Source organism: Carcharodon carcharias, chromosome 11 (assembly GCF_017639515.1).
Source record: "Carcharodon carcharias isolate sCarCar2 chromosome 11, sCarCar2.pri, whole genome shotgun sequence".
Taxonomy (NCBI): domain Eukaryota; kingdom Metazoa; phylum Chordata; class Chondrichthyes; order Lamniformes; family Lamnidae; genus Carcharodon; species Carcharodon carcharias.
Genome location: NC_054477.1, coordinates 75,214,253 through 75,242,013, shown reverse-complemented (window position 1 = coordinate 75,242,013; position 27,761 = coordinate 75,214,253). Strand labels below are relative to the sequence as shown.

The window sequence follows — 27,761 nt, the reverse complement described above, 5'->3', positions numbered from 1 at the left end:
TCAGTCCCATTCGCCCACTCTATCCACGTAGCCCTGTAAATTTACTTTGCTCTTGTGCCCATCCAATTTCCTGTTGAAATCATTGATTGTCTCCACTTTCCGTTGGATTGTAGGAGATGAGTTCCAGATTATTACCACTAGCTGTGTAAAATAATCTTCCTATAGAGGACACAAGCTACATCCCAGAAATAGCTGTAAATCAGGAAATGGAAGGGAGGGAGGAACCCAGGAAATTACTATCACCAGTGCTATTGAGCAAATTGTTGGGGCTGCGGGCTGACAAATCCCAGGTCCAGATTTACTTCACCCTAAGGACTTGAAAGAAGTGGCTTGTGATGCACTGGTTTTAATTTTCCAAAATTCCCGAGATTTGAGGAAGGTTCCATTACATTGGAAAATAGCAAATATAACTCCTTTATTCAAAAAGGGAAGGGGACAGAAAGCAGGAAACTTTAGGTCAGTTAACCTAACATCTGACATTGGGAAAATGTTAGAAGCTATAATTAAATATGTGAAAGCAGGGCACTTAGATCAAGGCAATCAGCAGAGTTAACATGGTTTTGTAAAAGGGAAATCATGGGTAGCATTTTCCCCCCATCGGGGGGGGGGGTGGGCGGTGTTGTGCAGGAGTGGGCGCGAGCACTCTGCCATTTTACGTGGGTGAGCCAATTAAGGCCCGCCCAGCGTGATGTGCACTCCCTGTGTGGGCGGGCGGGTTTCCCTGAGCCGGGAGTGCGCTCTTTTGCGCATGTGCACGAAAGAGCACACAGATCTCCCTGAGGCAAAGTGCTGTCTCAGGGAGATCAGTGTTACATTTAAAAAAGGTAATCAACGATCAGAAAAATTTTATTGACATGTCCCCTCCTGTGACACTGTCACATGACCTGGGACATGTCAATTACTTTTATTAAAAATGCAACACAAATTTTAAATCCCTCATGAAACCTCATCGCACCTGTGGGTGAGGTTTCATGCTTTTTCTGAAGGCCGCCTGGGTTCTTCACCTGCCCGTCAACCTTCAGGTTGGACGGGCAGGTCCACTAATCATTTTAATTAGTTTTTTAATGGCTTTAAAAGGCCGTTGACAGGTTGACGGGTACACAGCCGAGTCGGTTGCATGCCCTCCAAACTGAGAAAAAACATGACATGGGATGACATCAGGACGCATGCCCGACATCACCCCGCGTCATTTTATGCATTAGCAAGTGGGCCCCACCCCCGCTTGCCAACCGGAAAACGCTGTCCCGTGTTTAATCAATTTATTGGAGCTCTCTGAAGGAGACACATGTGCTGTGATAACGGGGAGCAGGTTGATGTACTGTACTTAGATCTCCAGAAGGCATTTGATAAAGTGCCACATCAAAGGTTATTGCAGAAAATAAAAGCTCATGGTGTGGGGGTAACATATTGGCATGGATAGAAGATTGGTTAGCTAACAGCAAGCAGAGAGTTGGCATAAATGGTTCTTTTTCTGGTCGGCAGGATGTGATGAGTGGTGTGCCACAGGGATCAGTGCTGGGGCCTCAACTTTTTACAATTTAGATAAACGACTTGGATGAAATTTGCTGATGACCCAAAGATAAATAGGTAAGTAAATTGTGAAGAGGATGTAAGGAGGCTACAAAATGACATAGATAGGTTAAGTGAGTGGGCAAAGATCTGGCAAATGGCATATAATCTGGGCAAATGTGAAATCATTCATTTTGGCAGGAAGAATAAAAAGAAACATATTATCTAAATGGTGAGAGATTGTAGAGCTCTGAGATTCAGAGGGGTCTGGGCATTCTAGTGCATGAATCACAAAAGGCTAGCATGCAGGTACAGCAGGTAATTAGGAAAGCTACTAGAATGTTCTTGTTTTTTGTGAGAGGAATTCATTACGGAAGTAGGGAGGTTATGCTTCAGTTGTACAGGTCACTGGTGAGACCACATTTGAAGTATCGTGAACAGTACTGGTCTCCTTATTTAAAGAAAGATGTAAATGTGTTAGAAGTGGTTCAGAGAAGGTTTACTAGACTAATGCCAGTGATGGGTAAGCTGTCTTATGAGGAAAAGCTGGACAGGTTAGGCTTGCATCCACTGGAACTTAGAAGAGTAGGAGGTGACCTAATTGAAACCTTTAAGATCCTGAGGGGACTTAACAGAGTTGATGTGGAGAGGATGTTTCCTCATGTGGGAGAATCTAGAACTACGGGTCACTGTTTAAAAATAAGGGGTCGCTCATTTAAAAAAGAGATGAGGAGAAATGTTTTCTCTCAGAGGTTAATGAGTCTTTGGAACTGTCTTCCTCAAAAGGCAGTGGAAGCAGAGTCTTTGAATATTTTTAAGGCAAAGATAGATAGATTGTGGATTAACAAAGGGTGAAAGGTTATCAGAGGTGGGCAGAAATGTGGGATTGAGGTTACAATCAGATCAGCCACGATCTTATTGAATGGCGGAGCAGGCTTGAGGGGCCAATGGCCTACTCCTGTTCCTAATTCATATGTTTGTATGTACATCCTCTTTGTATTTCTTGGATGAAACTTTAAATCTGTGTCCCCTAGTCCTTGTACCATCAGCTAATGGGTACAGCTTTTCTCTATCTTATCTAAATCTGTCATAATCTTGTATACCTCTATCAAATTTACCCTCAACCTCCTTTACTCCAAGGAGAACTACTCCAGCTTCTCCAACCTAAACTTGCAACTAAATTCCCTGATTCCTGGAATCATTCAGGTATATCTTATCTGCACCTTCTTGAGGAACCCTCACATTCTTCCTAAAAAAGTGTGGCGACTGGAATTGGACTTAATACCCTCATTGTGACCTTGCTAGAGCTTTATAAAAGTTCAGTGTAACTTCCCTGTTTTTGTATTCAATATCTCTATGAAGCCAAAGATACTATATGCTTTGCTAATTACAATGTCAATATCTCTTGCCAGCTTCAAAGACCTAAGCACAAGAACCCCAAGGTCCCACTGTCCCTGCCACTCATCTGAACCATGCCATTGAGTTTATATTACCTTTCCCTATCCCTTCTGCCAAAATGCATCAGCTCACACCTCCCTGTATTAAAATCCATCTGCCACTTGTCTGCCAATTCTGCTGAACTACCTGTGCCCTATTGTAGTCAATTGGTATTATCCTCGCTGTTTGTCACACGCTCTAACACCTAGCACTGACCCTTGGGGAACACTGTTGTCTACTATCCTCCAATCTGAAAAACAACTATTTACCACGCTCACTGTTTTTTGTTCTTAAGCTAATTTTTTATCCAAGCTGTCAAACGTTTTCTTAAAACCTATATAGACAACATCCATTGCATTATCCTCATCAACCTTCTCTGTTACTTGATCAAGAAATTCAATTAAGTTAAATACAATCTGCCTTTTACAAATCCATGCTGGTACTACTTAATTAACTCAAAACTGGCAAAGTGCCTGTTAATTTTTTCCTTGATTGTTGTTTCAAAAACCTTATTCACCACTGGTGTTAAACTGACTGGCCCATAGTTGCTAGGAATGTCCTTACAGCCTCTCTTGAACATTTTCCATTTTCCAATCTTCTGGCACCTCTCCCATATCTAAGGAAGTTTGGAAGATTATGGCAAGCCCTTCTGCTATCTCCACCCCCACTTCCCTTAGCAATCTGGGATACAAGCCATCCAACTAGGTAACTTCCACTTTAAGCATAGCCAGCCTTTCCAGTAACATATGCCTATCATTTTTCACCCCATCCATTATCTCCACCATCTCTGCTTCTGCCGATATTTTGTCAGCAATATTGTCGTATTGATGTAAATGCTGCCCTGATCTTTACACTATTTCTATGTGGTTCCCAGTACCACACTAAGGCTTTGGCAGAAAATACACATGAATTTTCACGGAAGAAAAAAAGCCACATTGTAAATGTAAGTTTTCCCTGAGCCCATGACATTGTGGATTGCTTTTGAGAACCGGGCTCCATATGGATGTCTGTCAACTAAAATAATTTTCCATGATTTGACTGGATTGAGATCTTTTGCAAGAACTACATACCTTGTCAAGTTGATTGCTTCTAATATGCTGCAGGATTTCCTGGCAGTGGTTATAATATGAATCTGCAACTACAGTAAACTAAGACAACAGAAAAAAAGTCAGAACATTTTTTTTTGGCACAAATTTAAGGGGAATGATTTTTATTGGGTGGATAGGTGTAAAAGAGATGTATACTTGCCATTTGAGTAGAATATTTTTTCTCTAATTCTTGCTCCCAGGAAGTAAACCGTGTTAATTCGCAGGTAGAACCACAAAAACTTTCTGTCTTTATTATTAATAATAATGACATTAGCAACATTTAGTAGTTCATTTATGTTGACAAATATTGCTTAGAATCAATTAAAACTGCTGAAGAATGTTTTTTAACTTGCTTCTTATATATAAATATATGTTTTTTAAATTCATTCATGGGATATGGGCATCGCTGGCTAGGCCAGCATTTATTGCCCACCTTTAATTGTGCTGAAGAAAGTAGTGGTGAGCTGCCTTCTTGAACCACTGCAGTCCATGTGGTGCAGGAACACTCATAGTGCTGTTAGGATGGGAGTTCCAGGATTTTGACCCAGCGACAGTGAAGGAACACAGTCATACAAATGTAATGCATAACAGAGATGACTGATTTATTATAATAAAATGGCATCACTTCCACCCAACAGTTTATCTGATCATTCACTGAAAGCACTACTGATAAAGGTTATTACTATAATTTTAGTTTTGAAATAGTTTATTTATGGAAGCAATGATGTTTATGAATAAAAAGTGTATTATTTTATAGGCCATTCACCACTGCTTGTTCAGCAAATTCAAGAGGAAAAGAGCAGAAGTTGTGATCTCGGGACTTGTTTCCACCCCTGACAGAAGAACAGCAAAATAATTGACAGAATAAATAACTGAAAAGCTTGTGTTAGAAGGAGAAGCACACCGGTGCTAAAAACTGGAGAACATTCCTTGGGGCAGGATCTTCCGGTCGGCAAGCGGGGGCGGGGCCCACTCGCTGATGCATAAAATGATGCAGGATGACGTCGGGCAGAACTCCCGATGTCACCCTGCGTCATTTCCACTTTCAGGTTGGTGGGGGCGCAGCTGTGCACCCGCCAACCTGCTAACGGCCTATTGAAGCCATTTAAAAAAGCACTTGACATAACTAATGGACCTGCCCATCCAACCTTAGGGTTGGCGGGCAGGCCGGGAGCCCTGGCGGGCTAAAGAGAAAGCATGAAACCTCATCCACAGGGGGGATGAGGTTTTCATGAGGGTTTTTAAATACTTAATAAAGGCTTTAATAAAAGCCAACTCATGTGACAGTGTTACATGAGGGGATATGTCAGGGAAATTTTGTTTTCATCTCTTTAACATTTTTAAATTTGGAGCCGATCTCCCTGAGGCAGCACTTAGCCTCAGGGAGATCAGTGCGCTCTTGCGTATGCAAGCGTGAAAGAGCACACTCCTGGCTCAGGGAACTCCCCCCTGCCTGCACAGGGAATGCATAGCACTCCTTAATTGGCCTGCCCATATAAAATGGCGGCGAGACCCCAAACGGGGGCGTCAATTAGAGCAATGCCTGCCCGCGCCCACTCTTGTACTTCCCCCCCAACAGGGGGAAAATTTTTCCCCTGGTGAATATAAGCTTTCCAGGAGGAGATGAGATTCACTTGAACTGGTTGGGAGATGAGATTGGCCTAGAATGCAGAATCAGTTATTGAAAGATCTTAACACTAATTGGGGCAAGGCCTGTTCTAGTTGACTCTGAGAGTAAGTCAATTAACACAATTAGTCAGAACACAACAATATTTAAGTCTTAACAGAACTCAACTGTAAACGTTGAAACGTAACCAACCCTTGTTTTGTCTGGCTAAAAGAATGGCCTTGACATGAACAGACTGCCATGAGGACAATTAGAACTGCATGTGCCCCTCCTTCATGGAAAGGGAGCCACTACTACAAAACAGGTGTGCCAGTCAAACTAAAAATGTGTGTGTAGGTTATTAAATAATGGCTTGGATCTCAATATCAATAAGGTAATGTCTTGAGGTGTCTACTGATTGTGGAAAGCTTTGACTGAACCAATGGACAGTGCTTGATTGTATTTCATGTTCACATAAGTAATGAGTTAATACAATTTTAAGGAAAACATTAACAGACTGGCTACAAGCCCAGAGCAGTGTTTATTATGTGGAAACGGGATGGGTGCAATATTTACTAATTATATCGATACTTGTTAACTGCAGTGATACTGTAGAATTGAATAGGGCAGTTTACATTGAAATACAACAGTTAATTGCAAACTATTCAAAGCCACAAAGGTAATTACAGTGGGACAGGAAGAAATCCTTATATGGCTAAGCCAACGGAAACAACTTGGGAATATACTGACCATTCTAATCACTAACTATGCTAATCATTCACACAACAAACCAATGTTCATCCAGAAGAGGGTTGTGCATGAACACTTTCAAAGACTGTATTCTGTACGTAAACCCCTGAAAAGTCCCAGACAGGAGCACTCAAGAAAGAAGACAAAAAATCCATATTGAGAGGGAGCGCTCAAAGAGAGAAGACAGAAGATATGTAACAACGGGAAGAGTCCCAGCAAATCAAACAGGAAGATTCGGTCAAAGATCACTCCGAAGTAACCTATGGTCATCTGAAATTGACAACCTGAGGGATAACTGTATGATGTAATTGAAAGTGTTTTGTTTAAAATTCTCAATAAAGGTATTGGATTTATTGTGATATTGGGTCAATTAATTAATTAATTGTTGGTCTCCGAACTTAAGAAAGAGATAAAAGCACCTATAACATCTTAGAAATTAATGCAGAAGTTCTCCATTTTGAGTGGAAACCTGGTAGGATGGGATTTGCCTGCCTTCTCTAACCCATCCCAAATCCAATTCATTTCAAGGATTATGGATCATTTGCTAAGCATTGCTGAAGTCCCAATGCCAAGAGAGAACCAGCAGCATGAAGGCAGAAAATCCCAGTGGCGTTGCAGGAGGGATGCCACTGCAGCACAAGATGAGGGGATCTTAAAGAGAGAGAAGCGGCGTGAATATCAGACCAATTAGTTCGCTAAAGACCTCAGCAAGCATTAAAGGTCCAATTGCTACAAAGCCCTTTCCCTCTATAGGGTCAGCTCAAGGCCTTTCATGCCACTTCCTGGAGCCTATTGCCATCCTTCACATACTAATTGGGATGGACAAAAGGAAACTTCTCTGGAGACTAGGGCCCTGCTCCCATTTGATTGCATCAGTGAGGTAGTGGTAAGTCTCAATTTTCAATCTTTGCCACAATTCCACCCGATTTCAGGATGGATCGCATAAGAAATCCTCCGAAAATGTTAGAATTAGTCATATGCAGCTATGAATAATTATAGGTATCTCTGAGACATTGGCCAGAACCTCCCCGACATCATCATGCCCCATTTAAATATTCAGGAAGGCGGGCAGACAGTGAAATCAGCTGTCCGCCCGCCGAACTGTCAATGGCCAATTGAGGCCATTGACAGGATAATTAACCCAATTAAAGGCCCTGCCCGTCCAACCTTAAGGCTGGCAGGCAGGCCAGGAGCCCCGGCAGGCAGTAGAAAAAACATGAAACCTTATCCAGTGGCGGGATGAGGTTTCATGTCCGTTTTAAAAATCTTTATTAAACTTTATGTCCTATCTATTAACATGTCCCATCTCATGTGACATTGTCACACGAGCGGGACATGTTAATAATTTTTTTATTTTTCTATTTTTGAGGTTTGTTAAACTATCACCAATTTCCCTGAGACAGCACTTAGTCTCAGGGAGCAATGTGCTCTTTCGCGCGCATGCGCATGCGCGCAAGAGTGTACTTTGATAGTTCGGGAATCCCTCCCTCCCCACCGCACAGGAAGCACATAGCACTTCCCGTCGGGCAGCCCGCTGGGTAGGCCTTAATTGGCCCACCTACTCAAAATGGCGGCGGGGCCCATTTTGGCGGTGGAGTTCAGCTGCCTGCCCGCCGCCGAGCCAATGGGGCCCATCTGCCCATCAAGGGCTAAATTCTGCCCATTGTTCTATTTTGTTTGGTGCCAAAGATTTATTTGGGGTTAGAATAGTGCCTGTGGAATAAACACCTTTACATATCTTGCTAGGAAAGGGCACCACTAAGACACAACAGGACACCCAATCATCTAGAAATACTTAAACGTTTAACTTAAATAGTGATTTCATTCTGTTAATTTATTAAATAGGCATTACCCTGAGGGCCACTGGTTGCAGATAACTCCAAGCAAACCAGTGGACAATATGTACTCTAATTCCAGGGTTACCCAGGCATGCTATAGGGCTCGAAAGAAAGAAAGCAATTAGATATTCCATTCAGATGGATGTGGAAGGGTCACCACATGAGTGCAAATGTACACCAGCACCTGATCATTTTCCCTAAGCAAGAGTTATTTTTCAGTCTTAGAATTCTGATAGTAGGCCAGAACCTTCCCTTTGATTTCTCTAGGACAATCATAGGCCCTATTTTAAGTCTCCTGCTTGACAGAATCCAATTAAAGTGTAGTGGGCAATTTACACACTCCTTTCCTGCCCCTATGTGACCAATTTTTAATTGCAGGCAGCCCAAGTCAGAGGAATCATCTTTAAATACACAGGTCGGGCTCTGATGATGTTGGGTGGGATGTGGTTTCGGACAGTGACTAAAAAAACAATGGGGAGAATTTTCTCCCCGTCGGGGGTGCTGAGCGGGTGCGGGAACGGGCAGCCGCGCAGACGATTTCCCCCCACGATCGGCTGTGTGCCGCCATTTTACGTGTGCAAGCCAATTAAGGCCTGCCCAGCGTGATGCACACCCGGAAGCACTGAGCGTTCGCTGTGTGGGCGGGGGGAGGAGACTGAGTCGGGGCCTGCGCTCTTTCGCGCACGCGCACAAAAGAGCACAGAAATCTCCCTGAGGCACAGAGCTGCATCAGGGAGATTAGTTTGATTATCAAAAAAAATTTTAAGACATGTCCCTTCATGTGACAGTGCCCACCGGACTGAAGATCAGAATGACACACAGTGACGTCGGGACGCACATCCGACATCATCGCGTGTCATTTTACGCGTCAGCGAGCAGGGCCCACTCCCGCATGCCAACCCAAAGATTCTGGCCAATAAAAATTTTTAACACTCATGTTTCACATGTCCCTTTTCATGTGAGAGTCATGTGAGGTGGACATGTTTTCCTTATTTTTAAAATTTTTATTTTTCATGTTAAAAATCTTCAGCTTCCTGAGGCAGCTCTGTGCCTTCGGGGAGCTTTCTTGAGGGCATCCCCATGCATGTGCACACTTCAGTGCTCCCGCTCCTCCCGCCCCCACCCAGGCAGCGCTGAGGTTAATAGCGCAAATTTCACGCTGGGTGTTAATTGGCCCGCTAGCGTGAAATCACGGTAGGGGCCCGATTGTGGGCGGTGGACCATTGCGCAGCCACTCCCAGGCCCGCCTGCCATGCCTGCCCGACGAGGGGAAAATCCTCCCCTAAAACTGTGACTTGTGTTAGGCAAAGTCTCTGAGGGAAATGGAAGGCAGGTAAATGGGATACAATACAGTCATGATCTAATTGAATGGTGGAATAGGCAATCCATGATGCTCTGCAGCTTGGTGAGACAGTCATGTAGCACTACACAGATTAAAGTTGTGGACTTCATAGACACCCCCATCAGCAACTGGAAGATACCTCAAGTTGGTCATCCAGATAACAGGTTACAATTCAGTCAATCCCAATTACACTTGTTCTGTTACCTTCCATGCTTTGCAAAAAGTTGCTTTTTGCAACTCAGCACTGGCTTCTGTCCCTCTGAGAGCAGCAATCTGAAATAGTTCAACTTGATGCTAAGTCAGACCATTTCTACATTGCAGAAATGAACAATATTTATGTCTGTTTTTATAAATTTTATAGACAATCAAAATGGTCTATTTATGGAAAGTTGAACTAAGACTTTCACAGCTCAATTCATTTGCAACTATAATATCTGGAGAGGCCAGCTTTAGGTCGCTCCACTATTGCTAAAAAAAAAGTGATTTACTACGTAAAATGTACACAACTACAGTGCAAGTGTTCAAGGGACATATTCGCAAACCCAAGAGACAAGGTATTTCCAGCAGAACCTTTAGCTTACATAACTATAGCTAGATACGTGAATACTTTAAAAATGATTTTATTTACAAACCTTTCTGCACTTGTTATTGACAGTGAAGAAACTCTCTCCTTCCATGCTGGAAAAATCTAAGCTATTATTTAGGAAAGAAAAGAAAAACATCTTAATATTACTGTATTAAAGAAAGGCTTGCAGGATGTTCCAAAATGCTGCACGGCCAGTGAAGTACTTTTGAATTATAATTACCGATGTTGTCTAAGCAAACATGGCAGCTAGTTTGCGCATTATTATACCTAACTACCAGAGGTCCAAATAAGGATTTTTCAATTTTAAAATTCAGTATCTAACTGCTTTTATAATTTCTAAAGATCGAGATTCTTAACTCTGTTAGGCAAAGTGCAGTCTTAGATATCGTGTTAGTTCCTGTGGATAACTATTTTTTCTTTGAGCACAATGACCCAGAATTTATTGATTTGTAACATTGTAACGTGCATTTATGTTGCACAACCTGATTTACAATGCAAAAGTTTTAGAAAATAATGCAATAGCTTCATCTATTACTTGTGCCTCTCCATCTCTGTGCAAGACTTGTACTAGCTCCACTATTTCCCTTGCTGAAACTGTTGAACAGCTGAATAGTATTTCTAACTCTCAATAAAATCAATGGAAAGCCGGGTTTACTAAATTAGCGCCAAAGCCAATTAGATATTGCAGATTGGTTCTGACGGGATGAGTACGTTTGGTATAACAACAGAAATCTTATATTTGTGCAAAATGTAATACTGTTTTAAAATTTGGGTTTATGTTTAACATAAACGTTTTCCAGTGATAATGTGTAATGTAAGTAATGTGGTTAGTATTTGCAAATATGATTAGTTTTAGCTAATTTCGGAATGTGTTTGCAGTCTCATACCAAAGGTTCTTTAGCTGTTATGGTTTCAAAAAATGAAGTGCATATTCGTTTTGAAACAATGTATGCTAATGTTGTTGCAGTTTTAATTGTGTTACGAATATGTTGGGTATGGTTCCAATGGCAGCATGCATGGATTACAGATTCAGTCTACAGCGTGTAAAGTTATCTACAATGGATGATTTTATTACATTAGCAGTTTACCTTGCTTCATTTGTTGTGGGTTGATTTTTTGATGGCTGATTCTTTTTTAATTAAATTTTAATGCGATCTACTGCAGCATATAAAGTATTAAATTCAGCTTGAAGTTGTAGTACACAAACAACAAGAACCATGTGGAACCAGCATAACAGGCCCCTGACATCGAACTGTATGTGCCGTTGGACAGTAATGTCAAGTGCCCTGGAGACTTATGTCATTGACCGCATGCTTTTGATTCACTCTTATGCTATTTTAGGTTTAATGTAATCAGATTTCAAGCACACTTAGACACAAATCCACTGCTGGAGGTTTGGGGTGCATAATAGTATATCTTATGCCCTTTGTTGCCAGTTTTGCCTTTTCGGGCCATAGATGTGAGTTCTCCCAAGAAGCCTGGTGAGATTATTGTGTTATTTTGTTGCCATTGGGTTTTTTGTGGTTGAAATTCCAGTCTGTTTCCATCAAATCCAACTTTGAAATGAAGATTGAAAGAAGAAACAAGGCTGCTGGAAGAGAGCAATTTGTGGGATTAGGTTTGGACTGCTTCAGCGAAGAGCTAGCATAGAATGCTGTCTTCTAGGAACCTTGTCCATATCATTCAAAGGAAAACCTGTAAAGCCAATTTTTAGAGATTTTGCTTCTGTTGACAGATTGATAAAAGGCCCAATCGTAAAACAGACTACCTTTGGACAACATGTGGAACTATTCATCATGTATTTTGTAGTATAGTCCTCTAATGTCTCAGGGGTTGTGTCACTCAACCACCCTGGCCTCCATGAACTAAGAACATAAGAAACTGGAGTAGGCGTAGGCCATTCAGCATCTCAAGCCTGCCCCACCATTCAATAAGATCATAGCTGATCTGCCCCAAGCCTCAACTTCTCTTTTGTGCCAGCTCCTCTTAGCCCTCAACTCCCCGTTATTTTAAAAATCTATCTACCTCCTCTTTAAATACTTTCAGTGACCTGGCCTCCACAACTCTCTGAGGTAGAGAATTCCAAACATTCACTACCCTCTGAGAGAAGAAATTCCTTCACATCTCAGTTTTAAATGAGTGTTCCATTATTCTGTAACTATGTCCCCTAGTTTGAGATTCCCCCACTAGTGGAAACATCTTCTCAACATCTACCCTGTCAAGCCTCCTCAGAATCTTGTACTTTTCAGTAAGATCACCCCTCATTTTTCTAAACACTAATGAATAAAGGCCTAACCTGTTTAGTCGTTCTTGATAAGCCAACTCCTTCATCTCAGGAATCAGCCTGGTGAATCTCTTTTGAACTGCCTCCAGTGCCAGTATGTCCTTTCTTAAACATGGGGACTAAAACAGTACAAAGTACTCCAGGTGTGGCCTCACCACACCCTGTACAGTTGTAACAAGACTTCCCTATTTTTAAACTCCAAACCCCTAGCAATACAGGCCAAAATTCCATTTGCCTTCATAATTACTACCTGCATCTGCATGCTAACATTTTGTGTTTCATGTACAAGAACACCCAGATCCCTCTATGCTGCACTTTTTTGGAGTCTGTCTCCATTTAAATAATAGTCTGCCATTTGATTCTTTCTACCAAAGTGCATGACCTCACACTTTCCTACATGAAACTCCATCTGCCAAGTTATTGCCCACTCACTCAACCTGTCTATATCACCTTGCAGATTCCTTATGTCCTCATCACAACATGCCCTCCCATCTATTTTTGTATCATCAGCAAATGTGGAAACATTACACTCTGCCCCCTCCTCCAACTCATTAATACAGATAGTAAATAATTGAGGCCCCAGGACTGATACTTGTGGCACTCCACTCGTTACGTCTTTCCAACCTGAAAAAGACCCATTAATCCTGACTGTTAGGGGGAAATAAAGGAATACAGTAATGGTCAAGGGACTTGACTTAAAATATCCCAGCATGCAAAACCACAATTGCTAAGTAGTTAACATTTAAAGTTCAGGCTGTGACAGAGAGAATGCTGAACGTTGCACATTCTCAGGGCTTGCAGCATCAGCAAGGCCATATTGGATGAAGAAGAATGTAAATATGATAGATTGGGAGTTTGGGAGTTAGACTGGAGTCAGAGGATGGCAATAACATAGATTAATTTTGCTCTTCAACAGATAGGGGAAGGACAGATGGTCCCAGCTTAGATAGGAAGGCAAGTCTCTGCCTGGGTGAAGGTGGGGTCAGATGATGCATGTACTTTTGCACCAGAGACTTGTCTGTCTAATGTAAACCTATATGTTGACGAGATCGAAATCTGGAAGCTGTTCTTGTATGTGACCAATAATGTATAAATACGATGAACGCTTGTAGTTTAGCAGAGTACTGTCTCAAGCTGAATTGAGATGGTGCCCTCCTTGCAATTGCTCGAATAAACAATCATAACCTGTACCTGAATCTCCTGTTGTCCGTTCATCAAAGACACCACAACAATTTGGCGTAGTCGGCAGGATACTTGGATCGGATCCTCGGGACAGCTCTGCAAAGTGGGTGAGTATATTTATTTACCACCCGTAGTTAGTGCAGCAGGCCTACCCGAGAACAGTCTGGTCAAGAATCAAAGAATCAGAACAGGAGATAGGAGGCGCCAGGGGTAATAGGCGGAGCTGTGCAGGCGGGCTAGCGGGGTCGAAGCCGCACAGGAAGGCCAGAGCATTACCCAGTTGAGAGGAGGCAGAGCAGTGCTGGTGTGGTTATGGTTTGAAATAACCTTAGCCGAAGCCGCGCAGGAAGGCCAGACCCCTGTTAAACCGCATATACATACCTTATATAACTAAGTTGTTAGGACCGTGCGAACGTACCGCGCAGAGATAGATGAAAAAATAGGAGTCGAATGCCACCAGGGAAACAAAATAGCGTTATGGAACTCGACTGGGGAACCGCGGACTCCGTTACGAGGTTTATAGCGGAGCAACAGCCAAAATTAATCACTAAAATGCAATAGGAAGGGTGGAACCCACAGGGAACCCCCGGGGAACAAAAACAGTGGTGGTTAGAGCGAAAAAAGGATAAGGAAAAGAAAGGGATGATGGTGATTATCACACTGTACCTACAGTTGTGCAGAAGAGTTAATACCAAATTCCAGTCGATTAGAGAGAGAGAAACAAAGTCAGATCCAGGACAGATCAGAACAGTGGTGGCAGCAGCAGTCTGCAGTGACACTGATCAAGAGGGGGAATGCTCCGAAGGAGAAACCTATGAAGGAGCTGAGGCAGTTCTGCCATCATATGAACCAACCGCCCCACTGTGCCCATTGAATCCCATGGCCCCTATGGCAATAACCGTTAGGAAAAGTAAAGTCAGGAAAGGTGAATTAAAAGGCGAAGAGAGTAAGGGGGCCCAGGGTTGGGACGGGGATGAGGAATTTGAGAGGGTTATAGAGAAGGTTAAGCACGTACCATTCAGCCTGGGGGAGAAGCAGGTTTTGCTTAAAGAATTGCCAAGACTTAAAACTCGGCAAAACAACCCAGATTTTTGGACCAAACTGCGGGAAATGCAAGGTTTCCATGCAATGTACCCCCTTGCTACTCACATACTGGTGAAGGCTAAATGCCCAGAGGATATCTGGGGAAGATTACCCCTGCAGCCTAGGAGCGGAGACTGGGCGAAACCTGGGGATGTCCCAGATCGGGAGAAGGCGACAGACCTGCACACGGAGTTTGGGAGGCAGTTAAGGAAGCCTTGGGGGAGGGAGAAACGAATTGGGGGTGTATAATGTCCCGTGCGGGATGATGAGATATTCCTGAAAATGTGGAAGGATGATTGGGACCTGAAAGTTCTGCTACCCAATTTTCTGTAACTTAAAAAATGAATTGATCTACGTTACAGGAGCTGCTTGTACTGGAGAGAGAGAGAAAGAGAGAAAAGGGGCGTACCCCTAGGGGTATTAATAAGCACTGACAGGCGGTAGCAGGGGAAATGTGAGCTTTCGTCCCAGAGATTGTCCCAGAAGGTGAAGCCTTCAAGACCCCTTTATTTCCCCCACTGCTATTTGAAGTTTCATTTAGAATATGAGAATTTTAAGGCGTTAAGTTAAGGATACAGGAATATAAATACATACCTGGAAATATGTTTGTTTGTGTGCAAGGAAGCATTTGTATGTGAGCTTTAATGTGTTTCTTCCGTAAATTGTCATTTGTGTGTGTGGTTCAGCACTTTAGGGTTGAAAACCCCATGTTAGATTAAAGGAAAAGTACACTAAAACATTCCAAAGTTGAGTATAAGGTCTGAGTTGAGATTTCTGGCAAAAAGGGTCACAATTTCAAGTTATCATGAAGCTAGACAGGGTTAGATGAACCAACCTTTGTACCACCCTCTTTGCAGACCAGCATCACCAGCTTCCAAGCTGATTGGGATTGATACATACGAGTTACATTAACTCATATGAATTAATATTCTAAAATTCTTTTGATGTGATGAATTAAATATGAAAGGAAATCTGCATCCCAACAGCACTGTAATTTGAATTTGGGACAATCTTGAGGTGTAAAGAGTAGTATAGTTCAGAAGGTTGCTTTTGAATTGCCAGATAAAGAATGTGTCGATAAACTTATGGGAATTATAACTTGGATACAAATCAATACACATAAGAAAGAGGTTGTTTTAATTTACAGTTTCTACAAAGTTTAAAATTTGAGGTTTGGTTCCTGATAATTTCTCAAAAGGGAATTCTCATTTTAAAAGGTTTGACAACAATTGGCACTAATTCAAATGCTGCAAGCTTTTGTATTTGTAAAGTCTGTCCCCAAAATATGAAGCTAAGCTCAAGACCTTGACAAAGTTTGGCAGAAATCCAATTTTTGGCTGAGTCACTAAATCTGGGATAATGCAAAACAAAAGTCAGACATAATTTAATGGGACAATAAGATGTTGTTTGAGAAGATAAGGAAGCAAAACATGTCAGTGCCTGATTTCTGTTTTAAAACTGTTATGAGGACTTTATTGGACTGTAAAGTCTATCCGGACAACCTGAACAAGATGGTAGCTGTTGCATGTTTAAAATGGTATGAGGAAAGTAGGAGAAAGAGTTAGGGAAAGAGGACATAATGTACAAACTGTTTTAAGGGAAGTGAATTTGATAATCTGGCCATTTACTGAGACATTGGAAACGCACAGGGGGAGATAGCAAGGATCTAGAGACAGAGATCCTCGTTGACACGGAATAGTTAATACAGCCTAAAGAGCAAGGAAACATTATAAACGATCAAGACAATAGAGAAACTGAAATCAAGAGAATATTAGGATGATCATGGTGAGGAAAAAAAACTTAGAGGTGAAGCTATGTGGAATCTATAGTTCAGGAATTGAAATGTAAGGAGAAATAATATTTAACAACAATTTACCACAAGATGGATACATGTAAAGGGAAAGCTGGAAAAAGGTTAAATAGATGTATTACTGATTGTATTCATGTGCCTGCGAGCTGCAAAAAATAAGGCCATGGGTTTAACACTATGATGACAGACAGTTAAGCAGCTCCCAGAGAGAACCGTCACTGGAAGTGAAGATACTGAGCATTGAAAGATGGGATAAGAAGGAGCATTGTAGAGTTGTTTAAGGAATTGAGGTCTGACATGAGACAGCAGCAGGAGAGAGTAAACTGGAAGGAGTGGGGGTGCCTACCCAGATGGATTCAGATCAGGGGACTCATTTCACAGGAAGAGTCATTAAAGAAATGTATAGGTTTAAATATAAACAGAAATTCCACATTCCCTACCAGCCACAAAGCTCGGGGATGGTGGAAAGGATGAACTGACCTTTTAAAAAAAAACATCAATCACAAAAGCAATTCAAGAGACAGGGAACAGCCCAATATTCTAATGCACCTTAGGGGCTACCCCAAGTAGGACCACCGGTTCACCCTATTTGAAATAATGACAAGGAGAGCAATGCAGTTACCCGAGGGAATCATAGTAGGAGTGGGAGATGTAGGACTGCTAAAAGGAAGGATGCGAGACTATGTGAGGGAAATAAGTAAGCAATTGCATGAGTTAAGGAAAGAAGTCAGAGACCGACAGGTGATTAAGGATATGGAAACAGGCAAATCCAAAGAGCAACAATGGACCATACAAGGCAATTATGATAGGTGATACATGCACACTTGTAGATATGAGAACGGGAAGTAAATGGAGACATTACACACAGTTAAAGATACATGACAATTGACCAAGCGGTAACCCGGAGGACGGGAGCCGATGTTAATGTCTCCACAGATCTACAATCCTGGTTGTGGGCGTATCAGTACTGGCAACAAGGTCGGGGATCATCACTGCTCATCCCGCACCGCAGGACAGCATGGACAGTGCCGAATGCGACATGCAATGGGGAATGATAAATGTAACAGTAGGAGAACAAGTGCTTTCAAATTGTAGTAAGGGTTTGCTTCCGATCGGGCGTGGGAGGTCCCCCACTATTCAGCCACCTTCCATATCTACTTCCACAGTCCAAGTAGAGATAATTGAAGCCTCTCAAACCACACTGACTGACCCACCTTGTCCGACTATGCATCCAGGACTGACGAATGGTTTGGTATTGGTTAATTAGAAGTTTTGTATGATAATGTGCACCACGAGCTGGTATCAGTAGTCTTGAACATATCTGGAATTGCCCCACCCCAGTGGTGCTCAACCCATATTCGAGCACTATATACAGCTGGACTGGGCCAGCTGATAACTGAAGCATCTCAGTTCAACGGCGACATGTGACCAGGCTTGGTAGGGAACCACGTTAAGCACAGCCTGATAAATGACACTGCCATTTTATTCAATACAGGGACTTCAATAGTTAATTCCATCGACCTAGCAACTGTGGATCAGAAGGTCTGTACCCTGAGCTTTAAGCTTAAGGAGATTTTGGGGCGGGGACAGGGGATCCAGGATCCACAATTAGATACAGATGAGGACATGACAGTTAATTCAAAGCCTGGCTACTGTGCTCGAAAGTCATGCGGGGACTATCAATAAATTAATTGAAATAGGGAAAAATATTTCAGACGAAGCAAGCAGAAATGATGTTTGCAGCACCTATGGATCTTGGGCACTGGAACAAGCCTGAGAGAATTTAAGACAGATTAATGAAGGGGTAGTTCCTTTATGGGTGACTAATGAGCATTTATTGAAACTCTCACGACACAAGAATCATGACTTGACCAGTTGTCAGCTCAGAGATTTGACACTCGTATGTAGAATTAATGTTGAATGTATAGTGAATAGTAATATGCTAATAGGCATTGTATTAGTAATACCTGTTACACCTATGTCAACAGCCGGCAGGACATTATATAGAGTAGAAAATATTGGGGTTATACGGGGGGGATTACTATATTAAGTATCACGATATTCCACCATACGCAGTAGACATAGAAAGAAATATAGTTAGCACCACATTAGAAGGGTGTAGCATAGAAGCCACCGCAGTAGTATGTGCACATCCGATATATGAGACAGATGAAGCTAAGTGGATTTAAAGAAGCAGCAAACTGTACAATGGAAACTATATGGGCTGCAAAAGAACTGACCTTTTTGCATATACAGGGAATGGGAGATATTGTATCACCACGTGGCAGGAAAGAATCCAGTGTGGGGGTAATCAGATATGCCCCATCCATAATCATTCAGTGTGCCTACATCCACAGGTGCCAGCAAGGGTAGGGAAAGTGGAACTGATCGAAATATACAAGAGAGGAACAACCACTATTCAGGTCAAGGAAAGCCTTAAGGATAACCTGACACAGTATTTGAACCAGTTTTCCTTTGAAATTCCCCTACTACCAGAGCATATCACCCCGATTCGGAGACAGGCTCAGCAGACATACAGAACTTACTATACACTGCAGCAACAGGTTAGAGCCTTAAAGAAGGATATTGAACAAATAGATTCTTCCCCATGGTGGGAGGATCTGTGGAACTGGGGCTCGAACATACTGATACACCCCTGGATTCGGATTATCTCCCATGCCCTAGTTATACTTCAGCTAGTATTGATTATGTATTTAACATACTTGATTCATCGCACCTGGAAGACACAGAAAAGGTGACGTTGGGGGAGTTTTAGTAGGTGGAGTAGGAATCTGGTAAGCCAGAGATTCGGATTAATTCGGATTAAGCCAGATGATACGGATGGTTTGAACAGTACCCGTACCCTTTACGTGCCAAAGCTGGATGACTGGCCAGCATCAATGGGTGGTGGTGCCTAAGGGGAGGGGGAGCGGACACCACTGTAGTTGGCCACATTGGGCTAAGCCAAGGGCCAAAAGGGGGGACTGTTAGGGGGAAATAAAGGAATACAGTAATGGTCAAGGGACTTGACTTAAAATATCCCAGCATGCAAAACCACAATTGCTAAGTAGTTAACATTTAAAGTTCAGGCTGTGACAGAGAGAATGCTGAACCTTGCACATTCTCAGGGCTTGCAGCATCAGCAAGGCCATATTGGATGAAGAAGAATGTAAATATGATAGATTGGGAGTTTGGGAGTTAGACTGGAGTCAGAGGATGGCAATAACATAGATTAATTTTGCTCTTCAACAGATAGGGGAAGGACAGATGGTCCCAGCTTAGATAGGAAGGCAAGTCTCTGCCTGGGTGAAGGTGGGGTCAGATGATGCATGTACCTTTGTACCAGAGACTTGTCTGTTTATTGTAAACCTATATGTTGACGAGATCAAAATCTGGAAACTGTTCTTGTACGTGACCAATAATGTATAAATATGTTGAATACTTGTAGTTTAACAGAGCACTGTCTCAAGCTGTATTGAGATGGTGCCCTCTTGCAATTGTTCGAATAAACGATCGTAACCTGTACCTGAGTCTCCTGTGGTCTGTTCATCAAAGACACCACAACATTGACCCTCTGTCTTCTGTGTGTTAACCAATCCTCAATCCATGCTAATACATTAATCCCAATACTGTGAGCTCCTATCTTGTGCAATAAGTTTTTATGCAGCATCTTATCGAATGCCTTCTGGAAATCCAAATATACTACATCTAGCAGTTCCCCTTTATCAACTCTGCTTGTTATACTCTCAAAGAATTCTAGCAAATTTGTCAAACATGAGTTCCCTTTCACAAAGCCACGTAGACTCTGTTTGATTGCGTTAAGCTTTTCTAAATGTACAGCTATTTCTTCCTTAATAATGGGCTCTAGGATTTTCCCAAGGACAGACGTTAGGTTGACTGGTCTATAATTTCCTGCTTTTTGCCTCTCTCCCTCCTTGAACAGGCCCGTCACCTTAGCAGTTTTTCAATCTGCTGGGACCCTCCCAGAATCCAGTGAGTTCTGAAATATTTCGGCTAATGCCTCCACTACCTCTGAAGCCACTTCCTTTAAAACCCTTGGATGCAGGCCATCAGGTCCTGGTGTCTTGTCTGCCTTTATTCCCATTAGTTTCTCAAATACTTTGTCCCTCGTGATAGAGACTGTTACAAGATCTTTCCTCCCAATAGCTCCTTGCTTATCTGATATCTTTGGGATGTTAATAGTGTCCTCCACCATGAAAACTGAAGCAAGATATTGGTTTAAATGATCTGCCATTTCCCTGTTCCCCGTTATCAATACTCCAGTTGCATCCTCCAAGGGCCCCATGCTCACTTTAGCCACTCTTTTCCTTTTTATATGCCCATAGAAGCTCTTGCTGTTTGCTTTTATATTTCTTGCCAATTTACTTTCATAATCAATTTTCTCTCTCTTTATTAGCTTTTTAGTCATCTGCTGCTAAAAAATTCCCAAGCCTCTGGCTTACCACTAGTTTTCTCCACTTTGTATGCCTTAGTTTTTGATTGGATACTCTCCGTGACTGCCTTTGTTAACCATGGGTGGTTCATCCTTCTCATCGAGTCCTTCTTTTTGACCAGGATAAATTTTTGCTGAGCATTATGAAAAATCTGCTTAAATATCTGCCACTGCTCTTCCACTGACCTTCCCCTTAGTCTATTTTCCCAGCCTGCTTTAGATAATTCTTTCTTCATATCTCTGAAATTGCCCTTATTTAAGTTGAGGACACTGGCTTGAGATCCAGGTTGCTCGCCCTCAAACTGAATTGAAATTCTACCATGTTGTGATCGATACCCCCTATAGGATACACATTATTAGATCAAAAATAGCCTGTTCCCAGGTAGGTTCTGCAATGTATTGCTCTAAGAATGTAGTCTACAAATTCGTCTTCCATGTTACCCTGCCAATCTGATATGTCCGGTCAACATGCAGATTAAATCGCCCATGACAATTGTAGCACCCTTCTTACACACCTCCATTATTTCCCGATTTATACTTTGTCCTACAGTAAGGCAACTCTTTGGGGGCCTATAGACGACTCCCACCCGTGATTTCTTCCCTTTGCTATTCCTTATTTCCACCCAAACTGATTCCACATCACGATCTATTGCACCTATATCACTACTCACCACCGCATGATACCTTCCTTTATTAACAAAGCTACCACACCTCCTTTTCCTTTTTGCCTATTTTCCAGAACATTGAATACTCTTGAATATTGAGTTCCTGCAACCACGTCTCTGTAATAGCTATCAAGTCATATCCATTTATTTCTATTTGTGCCATCAATTCATCTATCTTATTACAAATGCTGTGTGCATTCAGATAAAAAGCCTTAAGCTTTGACTTTTACATTATTACTCATTCTGGTTTTAAGTTCTGCTGCACTCTTCTGCTAATTATTTCTGCCCCTTCCTGTCACACTTTGATTATTGTATGCATCTTCACTATCCACACCTCTGCTCTCTCATTTATTTTTGATTTTCTAAACTTCCCTTCAATTGAACCCTCTCCCCAACTAATTAGTTTAAAGCCCTATCAAGAACCCTAGTTATATGATTTGCCAGGATACTGGTCCCAGCATGGTTCAAATGAAGCTCTCTCCTTCCCCAGTACTGTTGCTAGTGCCCCATGAATCGGAACCCATTTCTCCTGCGTCAATCTTTGAGCCACGCATTTACCTCGCTATAAAAGACAGGACAGGTTTTCTTGTAGGTTTTTAAAAGAAAAGGAAATAGTATTTATTAAAACCCAATCTAAATAAAATGCTCCAATTCTCACACACATACTTTCAAGGGCACACACACACACACACACACACACACACACACACACACACACACGGAATTAAGTTACAAAGTGGAAGTGTAAGTTGAATTATTTAAATGACCAAAAAAGGCAATTATTATTGAATCATGTAGGTTGATCACTTGGATGCTTTCAGACTGGACTCAAAGGTCTTTCCCGATTCTGTATAGAAACAATTTAAAAATGATGATAGATGATTTTTATCTTTTCTTCTGGAGTCAACAACTGCTGGCTTGATTCTTTAAGATGCTGCCCATGGTGCGTGGCTGGTCAAATAACAGGTAGGGCACAAGCTTGCAGGATGGCTGGAGAAAGAGAGTGCCCACTCTGGGGCTTTCTGGTCTCACACTCAGACAGTCTCTGTTCTTCTGACTGGCCTGGATAAAAGCAATTTCTTAAAACATAGAGATAAAAACAAACAACTGCGGATGCTGGAAATCCAAAACAAAAACAGAATTACCTGGAAAAACTCAGCGGGTCTGGCAGCATCGGCGGAGAAGAAAAGAGTTGACGTTTCGAGTCCTCATGACCCTTCCACAGAACTGAGTGAATATAAGGAGAGGGGTGAAATATAAGCTGGTTTAAGGTGGGGGGGGGAGGGAGAGAAATTGGGGGGGTTGGTGTGTGGTGTGGTTATAGGGACAAGCAAGCAGTGATAGGAGCAGTTAATCAAAAGATGTCACAGACAAAAGAATAAAAGAACACAGAGGTGTTGAAGATAGTGATATTATCTAAACGAACGTGCTAATTAAGAATGGATGGTAGGGCACTCAAGGTACAGCTCTAGTGAGGCTGGGGTGGAAATACTAGCGGGGCATAAAAGATTTAAAAATAATGGAAATAGGTGGGAAAAGAGAAATCTATATGAATTATTGGAAAAAACAAAAGGAAGGGGAAGAAACAGAAAGGGGGTAGGGATGGAGGAGGGAGTTCAAGATCTAAAGTTGTTGAATTCAATATTCAGTCCGGAAGGCTGTAAAGTGCCTAGTCAGAAGATCAGATGCTGTTCCTCCAGTTTGTGTTGGGCTTCACTGGAACAATGCAGCAAGCCAAGGACAGACATGTGGGCAAGAGAGCCAGGGTGGAGTGTTAAAATGGCAAGCAACAGGAAGGTTTGGGTCATTCTTGCGGACAGACCGCAGGAGTTCTGCAAAGCGGTCACCCAGTTTACGTTTGGTCTCTCCAGTGTAGAGGAGACCGCATTGGGAGCAACGAATGCAGTAGCCTAAGTTGGGGGAAATGCAAGTGAAATGCTTCTTCACTTGAAAGGAGTGCTTGGGCCCTTGGACGGTGAGGAGAGAGGAAGTGAAGGGGCAGGTTTTACATCTTTTGCGTGGGCATGGGGAGGTGCCATAGGTGGGGGTTGAGGAGTAGGGGGTGATGGAGGAGTGGACCAGGGTGTCCTGGAGGGAACAATCCCTACGGAATGCCGCCCGGGCGTGTGAAGGGAAGATGTGTTTGGTGGTGGCATCATGTTGAAGTTGGCGGAAATGGCGGAGGATGATCCTTTGAATGTGGAGGCTGGTGGGGTGATAAGTGAGGACAAGGGGGACCTTATCATGTTTCTGGGAGGGAGGAGGAGGCGTGAGGGCGGATGTGCGGGAGATGGGCCGGACATGGTTGAGGGCCCTGTCAACGACCGTGAGTGGAAAACCTCGGTTAAGGAAGAAGGAGGACATGTCAGAGGAACTGTTTTTGAAGGTAGCATCATCAGAACAGATGCGACGGAGGTGAAGGAACTGAGAGAATGGGATGGAGTCCTTACAGGAAGCGGGGTGTGAGGAGCTGTAGTCGAGGTAGCTGTGGGAGTCAGTAGGCTTGTAATGGATATTGGTGGAAAGTCTATCATCAGAGATTGAGACAGAGAGGTCAAGGAAGAGAAGGGAAGTGTCAGAGATGGACCACGTGAAAATGATGGAGGGGTGGAGATTGGAAGCAAAATTAATAAATTTTTCCAAGTCCCGACAAGAGCATGAAGCAGCACCGAAGTAATCATCGATGTACCGGAGAAAGAGTTGTGGAAGGGAGCCGGAGTAGGACTGGAACAAGGAATGTTCCGCATACCCCATAAAGAGACAGGCATAGCTGGGAACCATGCGGGTGCCCATAGCCACACCTTTTATTTGGAGGAAGTGAGAGGAGTTAAAGGAGAAATTGTTCAGTGTGAGAACAAGTTCAGCCAGATGGAGGAGAGTAGTGGTGGTTTGGGATTTTTCGGGCCTCTGTTCGAGGAAGAAGCTAAGGGCCCTCAGACCATCCTGGTGGGCGATGGAGGTGTAGAGGGATTGGCCGTCCATGGTGAAGAAGAAGTGGTTGGGGCCAGGGAACTGGAAATTGTTGATGTGACGTAAGGTGTCAGAGGAATCACGGATGTAGGTGGGAAGGGACTGGACAAGGGGAGAGAGAAGGGAGTCAAGATAACAAGAAATGATTTCCGTGGGGCAGGAGCAGGCTGACATGATCGGTCTACCGGGACAGTTCTGTTTGTGGATTTTGGGTAGGAGGTTGAAGCGGGCCGTCCAAGGTTGGACGACTATCAGGTTGGAAGCTGTGGGAGGAAGATCTCCAGAGGAGATGAGGTCAGTGACAGCCCTGGAAACAACTCATCGACACCAACACCCATCTAGGACCCTCCACCCCTGTCTGTCCCTCTGTCCCCACCCCATCTTCCAATCCCAGCCCCGGCCGTGTATTCACTATACCCCCTGACCTTCCCCTCTCTAATGCTGAACGTTCAGTGCTCAGCAAAGGACTTAGTTTCATACCCTTACGTCCTCATCTCAATGAATTTCGGGCTCGGTACGATGCTGAAATCTTCTCCAACCATCTTCGTCTCCGTGCTCACTTCTTTGGGCAGGAGTCCTCTCCTCGTTCAACCGATCCTTTTACCTACCTCCAATATTCTTCCTCCACTTGGACCCCTCCCTCTGGATTCTTACCTTCTCTTGATCTTTTCATTGAGAACTGTCGGTGTGATTTAGGTGTCTCAATTTCTCTGCTCCTCTCAACCATTCAAATCTGTCTCTCTCTGAACTTACTGCACTCCGTTCTCTCAGGTCCAACCACAACATTGTAATCAAATCCGCTGACAAGGGTGGTGCTGTTGTTGTCTGGCGCACTGACATCTACCTCGCGGAAGTTGAGCGTCAGCTCACAGACACTTCCTCCTACCTCTCCCTGGACCATGACCCCACCACTGAACATCAAGCCATTGTTTCCAGGACTGTCACTGACCTCATCTCCTCTGGAGATCTTCCTCCCACAGCTTCCAGCCTGATAGTCGCCCAACTTCGGATGGCCCGCTTCTATCTCCTACCCAAAATCCACAAACAGAACTCTCCCAGTAGACCGATCATGTCAACCTGTTCCTGCCCCACGGAATTTATTTCTCATTATCTTGACTCCCTTCTCTCTCCCTTTGTCCAGTCCCTTTCCACCTACATCCGTGATTCCTCTGACATCTTACGTCACATCAACAATTTCCAGTTCCCTGGCCCCAGCCGCTTCTTCTTCACCATGGACGTCCAATCCCTCTACACCTCCATCTCCCACTAGGATGGTCTGAGGGCCCTTAGCTTCTTCCTCGAATAGAGGCCCGAACAATCCCCCTCCACCACTACTCTCCTCCGTCTGGTTGAACTTGTTCTCACACTGAACAATTTCTCCTTTAACTCTTCACTTCCTCCAAATAAAAGGTGTGGCTATGGGTACCTGCATGGGCCCCAGCTATGCCTGTCTCTTTATGGGGTATGTGGAACATTCCTTGTTCCAGTCCTACTCCAGCCTCCTTCCACAACTCTTTCTCCGTTACATCGATGATTACTTCATGCTCTCGTCGGGACTTGGAAAAAATGAATAATTTTGCTTCCAATCTCCACCCCTCCATCATTTTCACATGGTCCATCTCTGACACTTCCCTTCTCTTCCTTGACCTCTTTGTCACAATCTCGGGTGATAGACTGTCCACCAATATCCATTACAAGCCTACCGACTCTCACAGCTACCTCGACTACAGCTCCCCACACCCCGCTTCCTGTAAGGACTCCGTCCCATTCTCTCAGTTCCTTCACCTCCATCGCATCTGTTCTGATGATGCTACCTTCAAAAACAGTTCCTCTGACATGTCCTCCTTCTTCCTTAACCGAGGTTTTCCACCCACGGTCGTTGACAGGACCCTCAACCGTGTCCGGCCCATCTCCCGCGCATCTACCCTCATGCCTTCTCCTCCCTCCCAGAATCTTGATAGGGTCCCCCTTGTCCTCACTTATCACCCCACCAGCCTCCGCATTCAAATGATCATCCTCTGCCATTTCTGCCAACTCCAGAATGATGCCATCACCAAATACATCTTCCCTTAACCTGCCCTGTCAGCATTCCGTAGGGATCGTTCCCTCCGGGACACCCTGGTCCATGCCTCCATCACCCCCTACTCCTCAACCCCTACCTATGACACCTCCCATGCCCACGCAAAAGATGCAACACCTGCCCCTTCACCTCCTCTCTCCTCACCGTCCAAGGGCCCAAACATTCCTTTCAAGCGAAGCAGCATTTCACTTGCATTTCCCCCAACTTAGTCTACTGCATTCGTTGCTCCCAATGCAGTCTCCTCTACATTGGAGAGACCAAACGTAAACTGGGTGACCGCTTTGCAGAACACCTGCGGTCTGTCCGCAAGAATGACCCAAACCTCCCTGTCACTTGCCATTTTAACACTCCACCCTGCTCTCTTGCCCACATGTCTGTCCTTGGCTTGCTGCATTGTTGCAGTGAAGCCCAACGCAAACTGGAAGAACAGCACATCATCTTCCGACTAGGCACTTTACAGCCTTCCGGACTGAATATTGAATTCAACAACTTTAGATCTTGAACTCCCTCCTCCATCCCTACCCCCTTTCTATTTCTTCCTCCTTCCTTTTGTTTTTTCCAATAATTTATATAGATTTCTCTTTTCCCACCTATTTCCATTATTTTTAAATATTTTATGCCCCGCTGGTCTTTCCACCCCACCCTCACTAGAGCTGTACCTTCAGTGCCCTACCATCCATTCTTAATTAGCACATTCTTTTAGATAATATCACTACCTTCAACACCTCTGTGTTCTTTTGTTCTTTTGTCTGTGACATCTTTTGATTGGCTGCTCCTATCACTGCTTGCTTGTCCCTACAACCACACTACCCCCCCCAACTTCTCTCCCTCCCCCCACTCCGCCCTCCTTAAACCAGCTTATATTTTACCCCTCTCCTTATATTTGCTCAGTTCTGTGGAAGGGTCATGAGGACTCGAAATGTCAACTCTTTTCTTCTCCGCCGATGCTGCCAGACATGCTGAATTTTTCCAGGTAATTCTGTTTTTGTTCCTCAAACATAGTTGGCTCATCACATGATCTCCTCTCACAAACTGACCAGTTACCCAAACATGGTTACAGCAAGTTGATTCCAGGCCC

At 43.4% G+C, this 27,761-nt stretch overlaps 1 protein-coding gene across 1 annotated transcript in view; it reads right to left on the bottom strand.

Moving 5' to 3' along the window:
- Nucleotides 1-27,761, bottom strand: part of LOC121283897 (DNA-binding protein RFX8-like) — a 136,161-nt gene that overhangs the window by 59,153 nt on the left and 49,247 nt on the right. The window contains exons 7-9 of the mRNA XM_041198700.1: nt 4,801-4,867; nt 4,195-4,281; nt 4,017-4,094 (exon numbers count right to left, since the gene is read on the bottom strand). Coding sequence (XP_041054634.1) covers nt 4,017-4,094; nt 4,195-4,281; nt 4,801-4,867 — 232 coding nt within the window. The remainder of the gene's footprint in view (nt 1-4,016; nt 4,095-4,194; nt 4,282-4,800; nt 4,868-27,761) is intronic.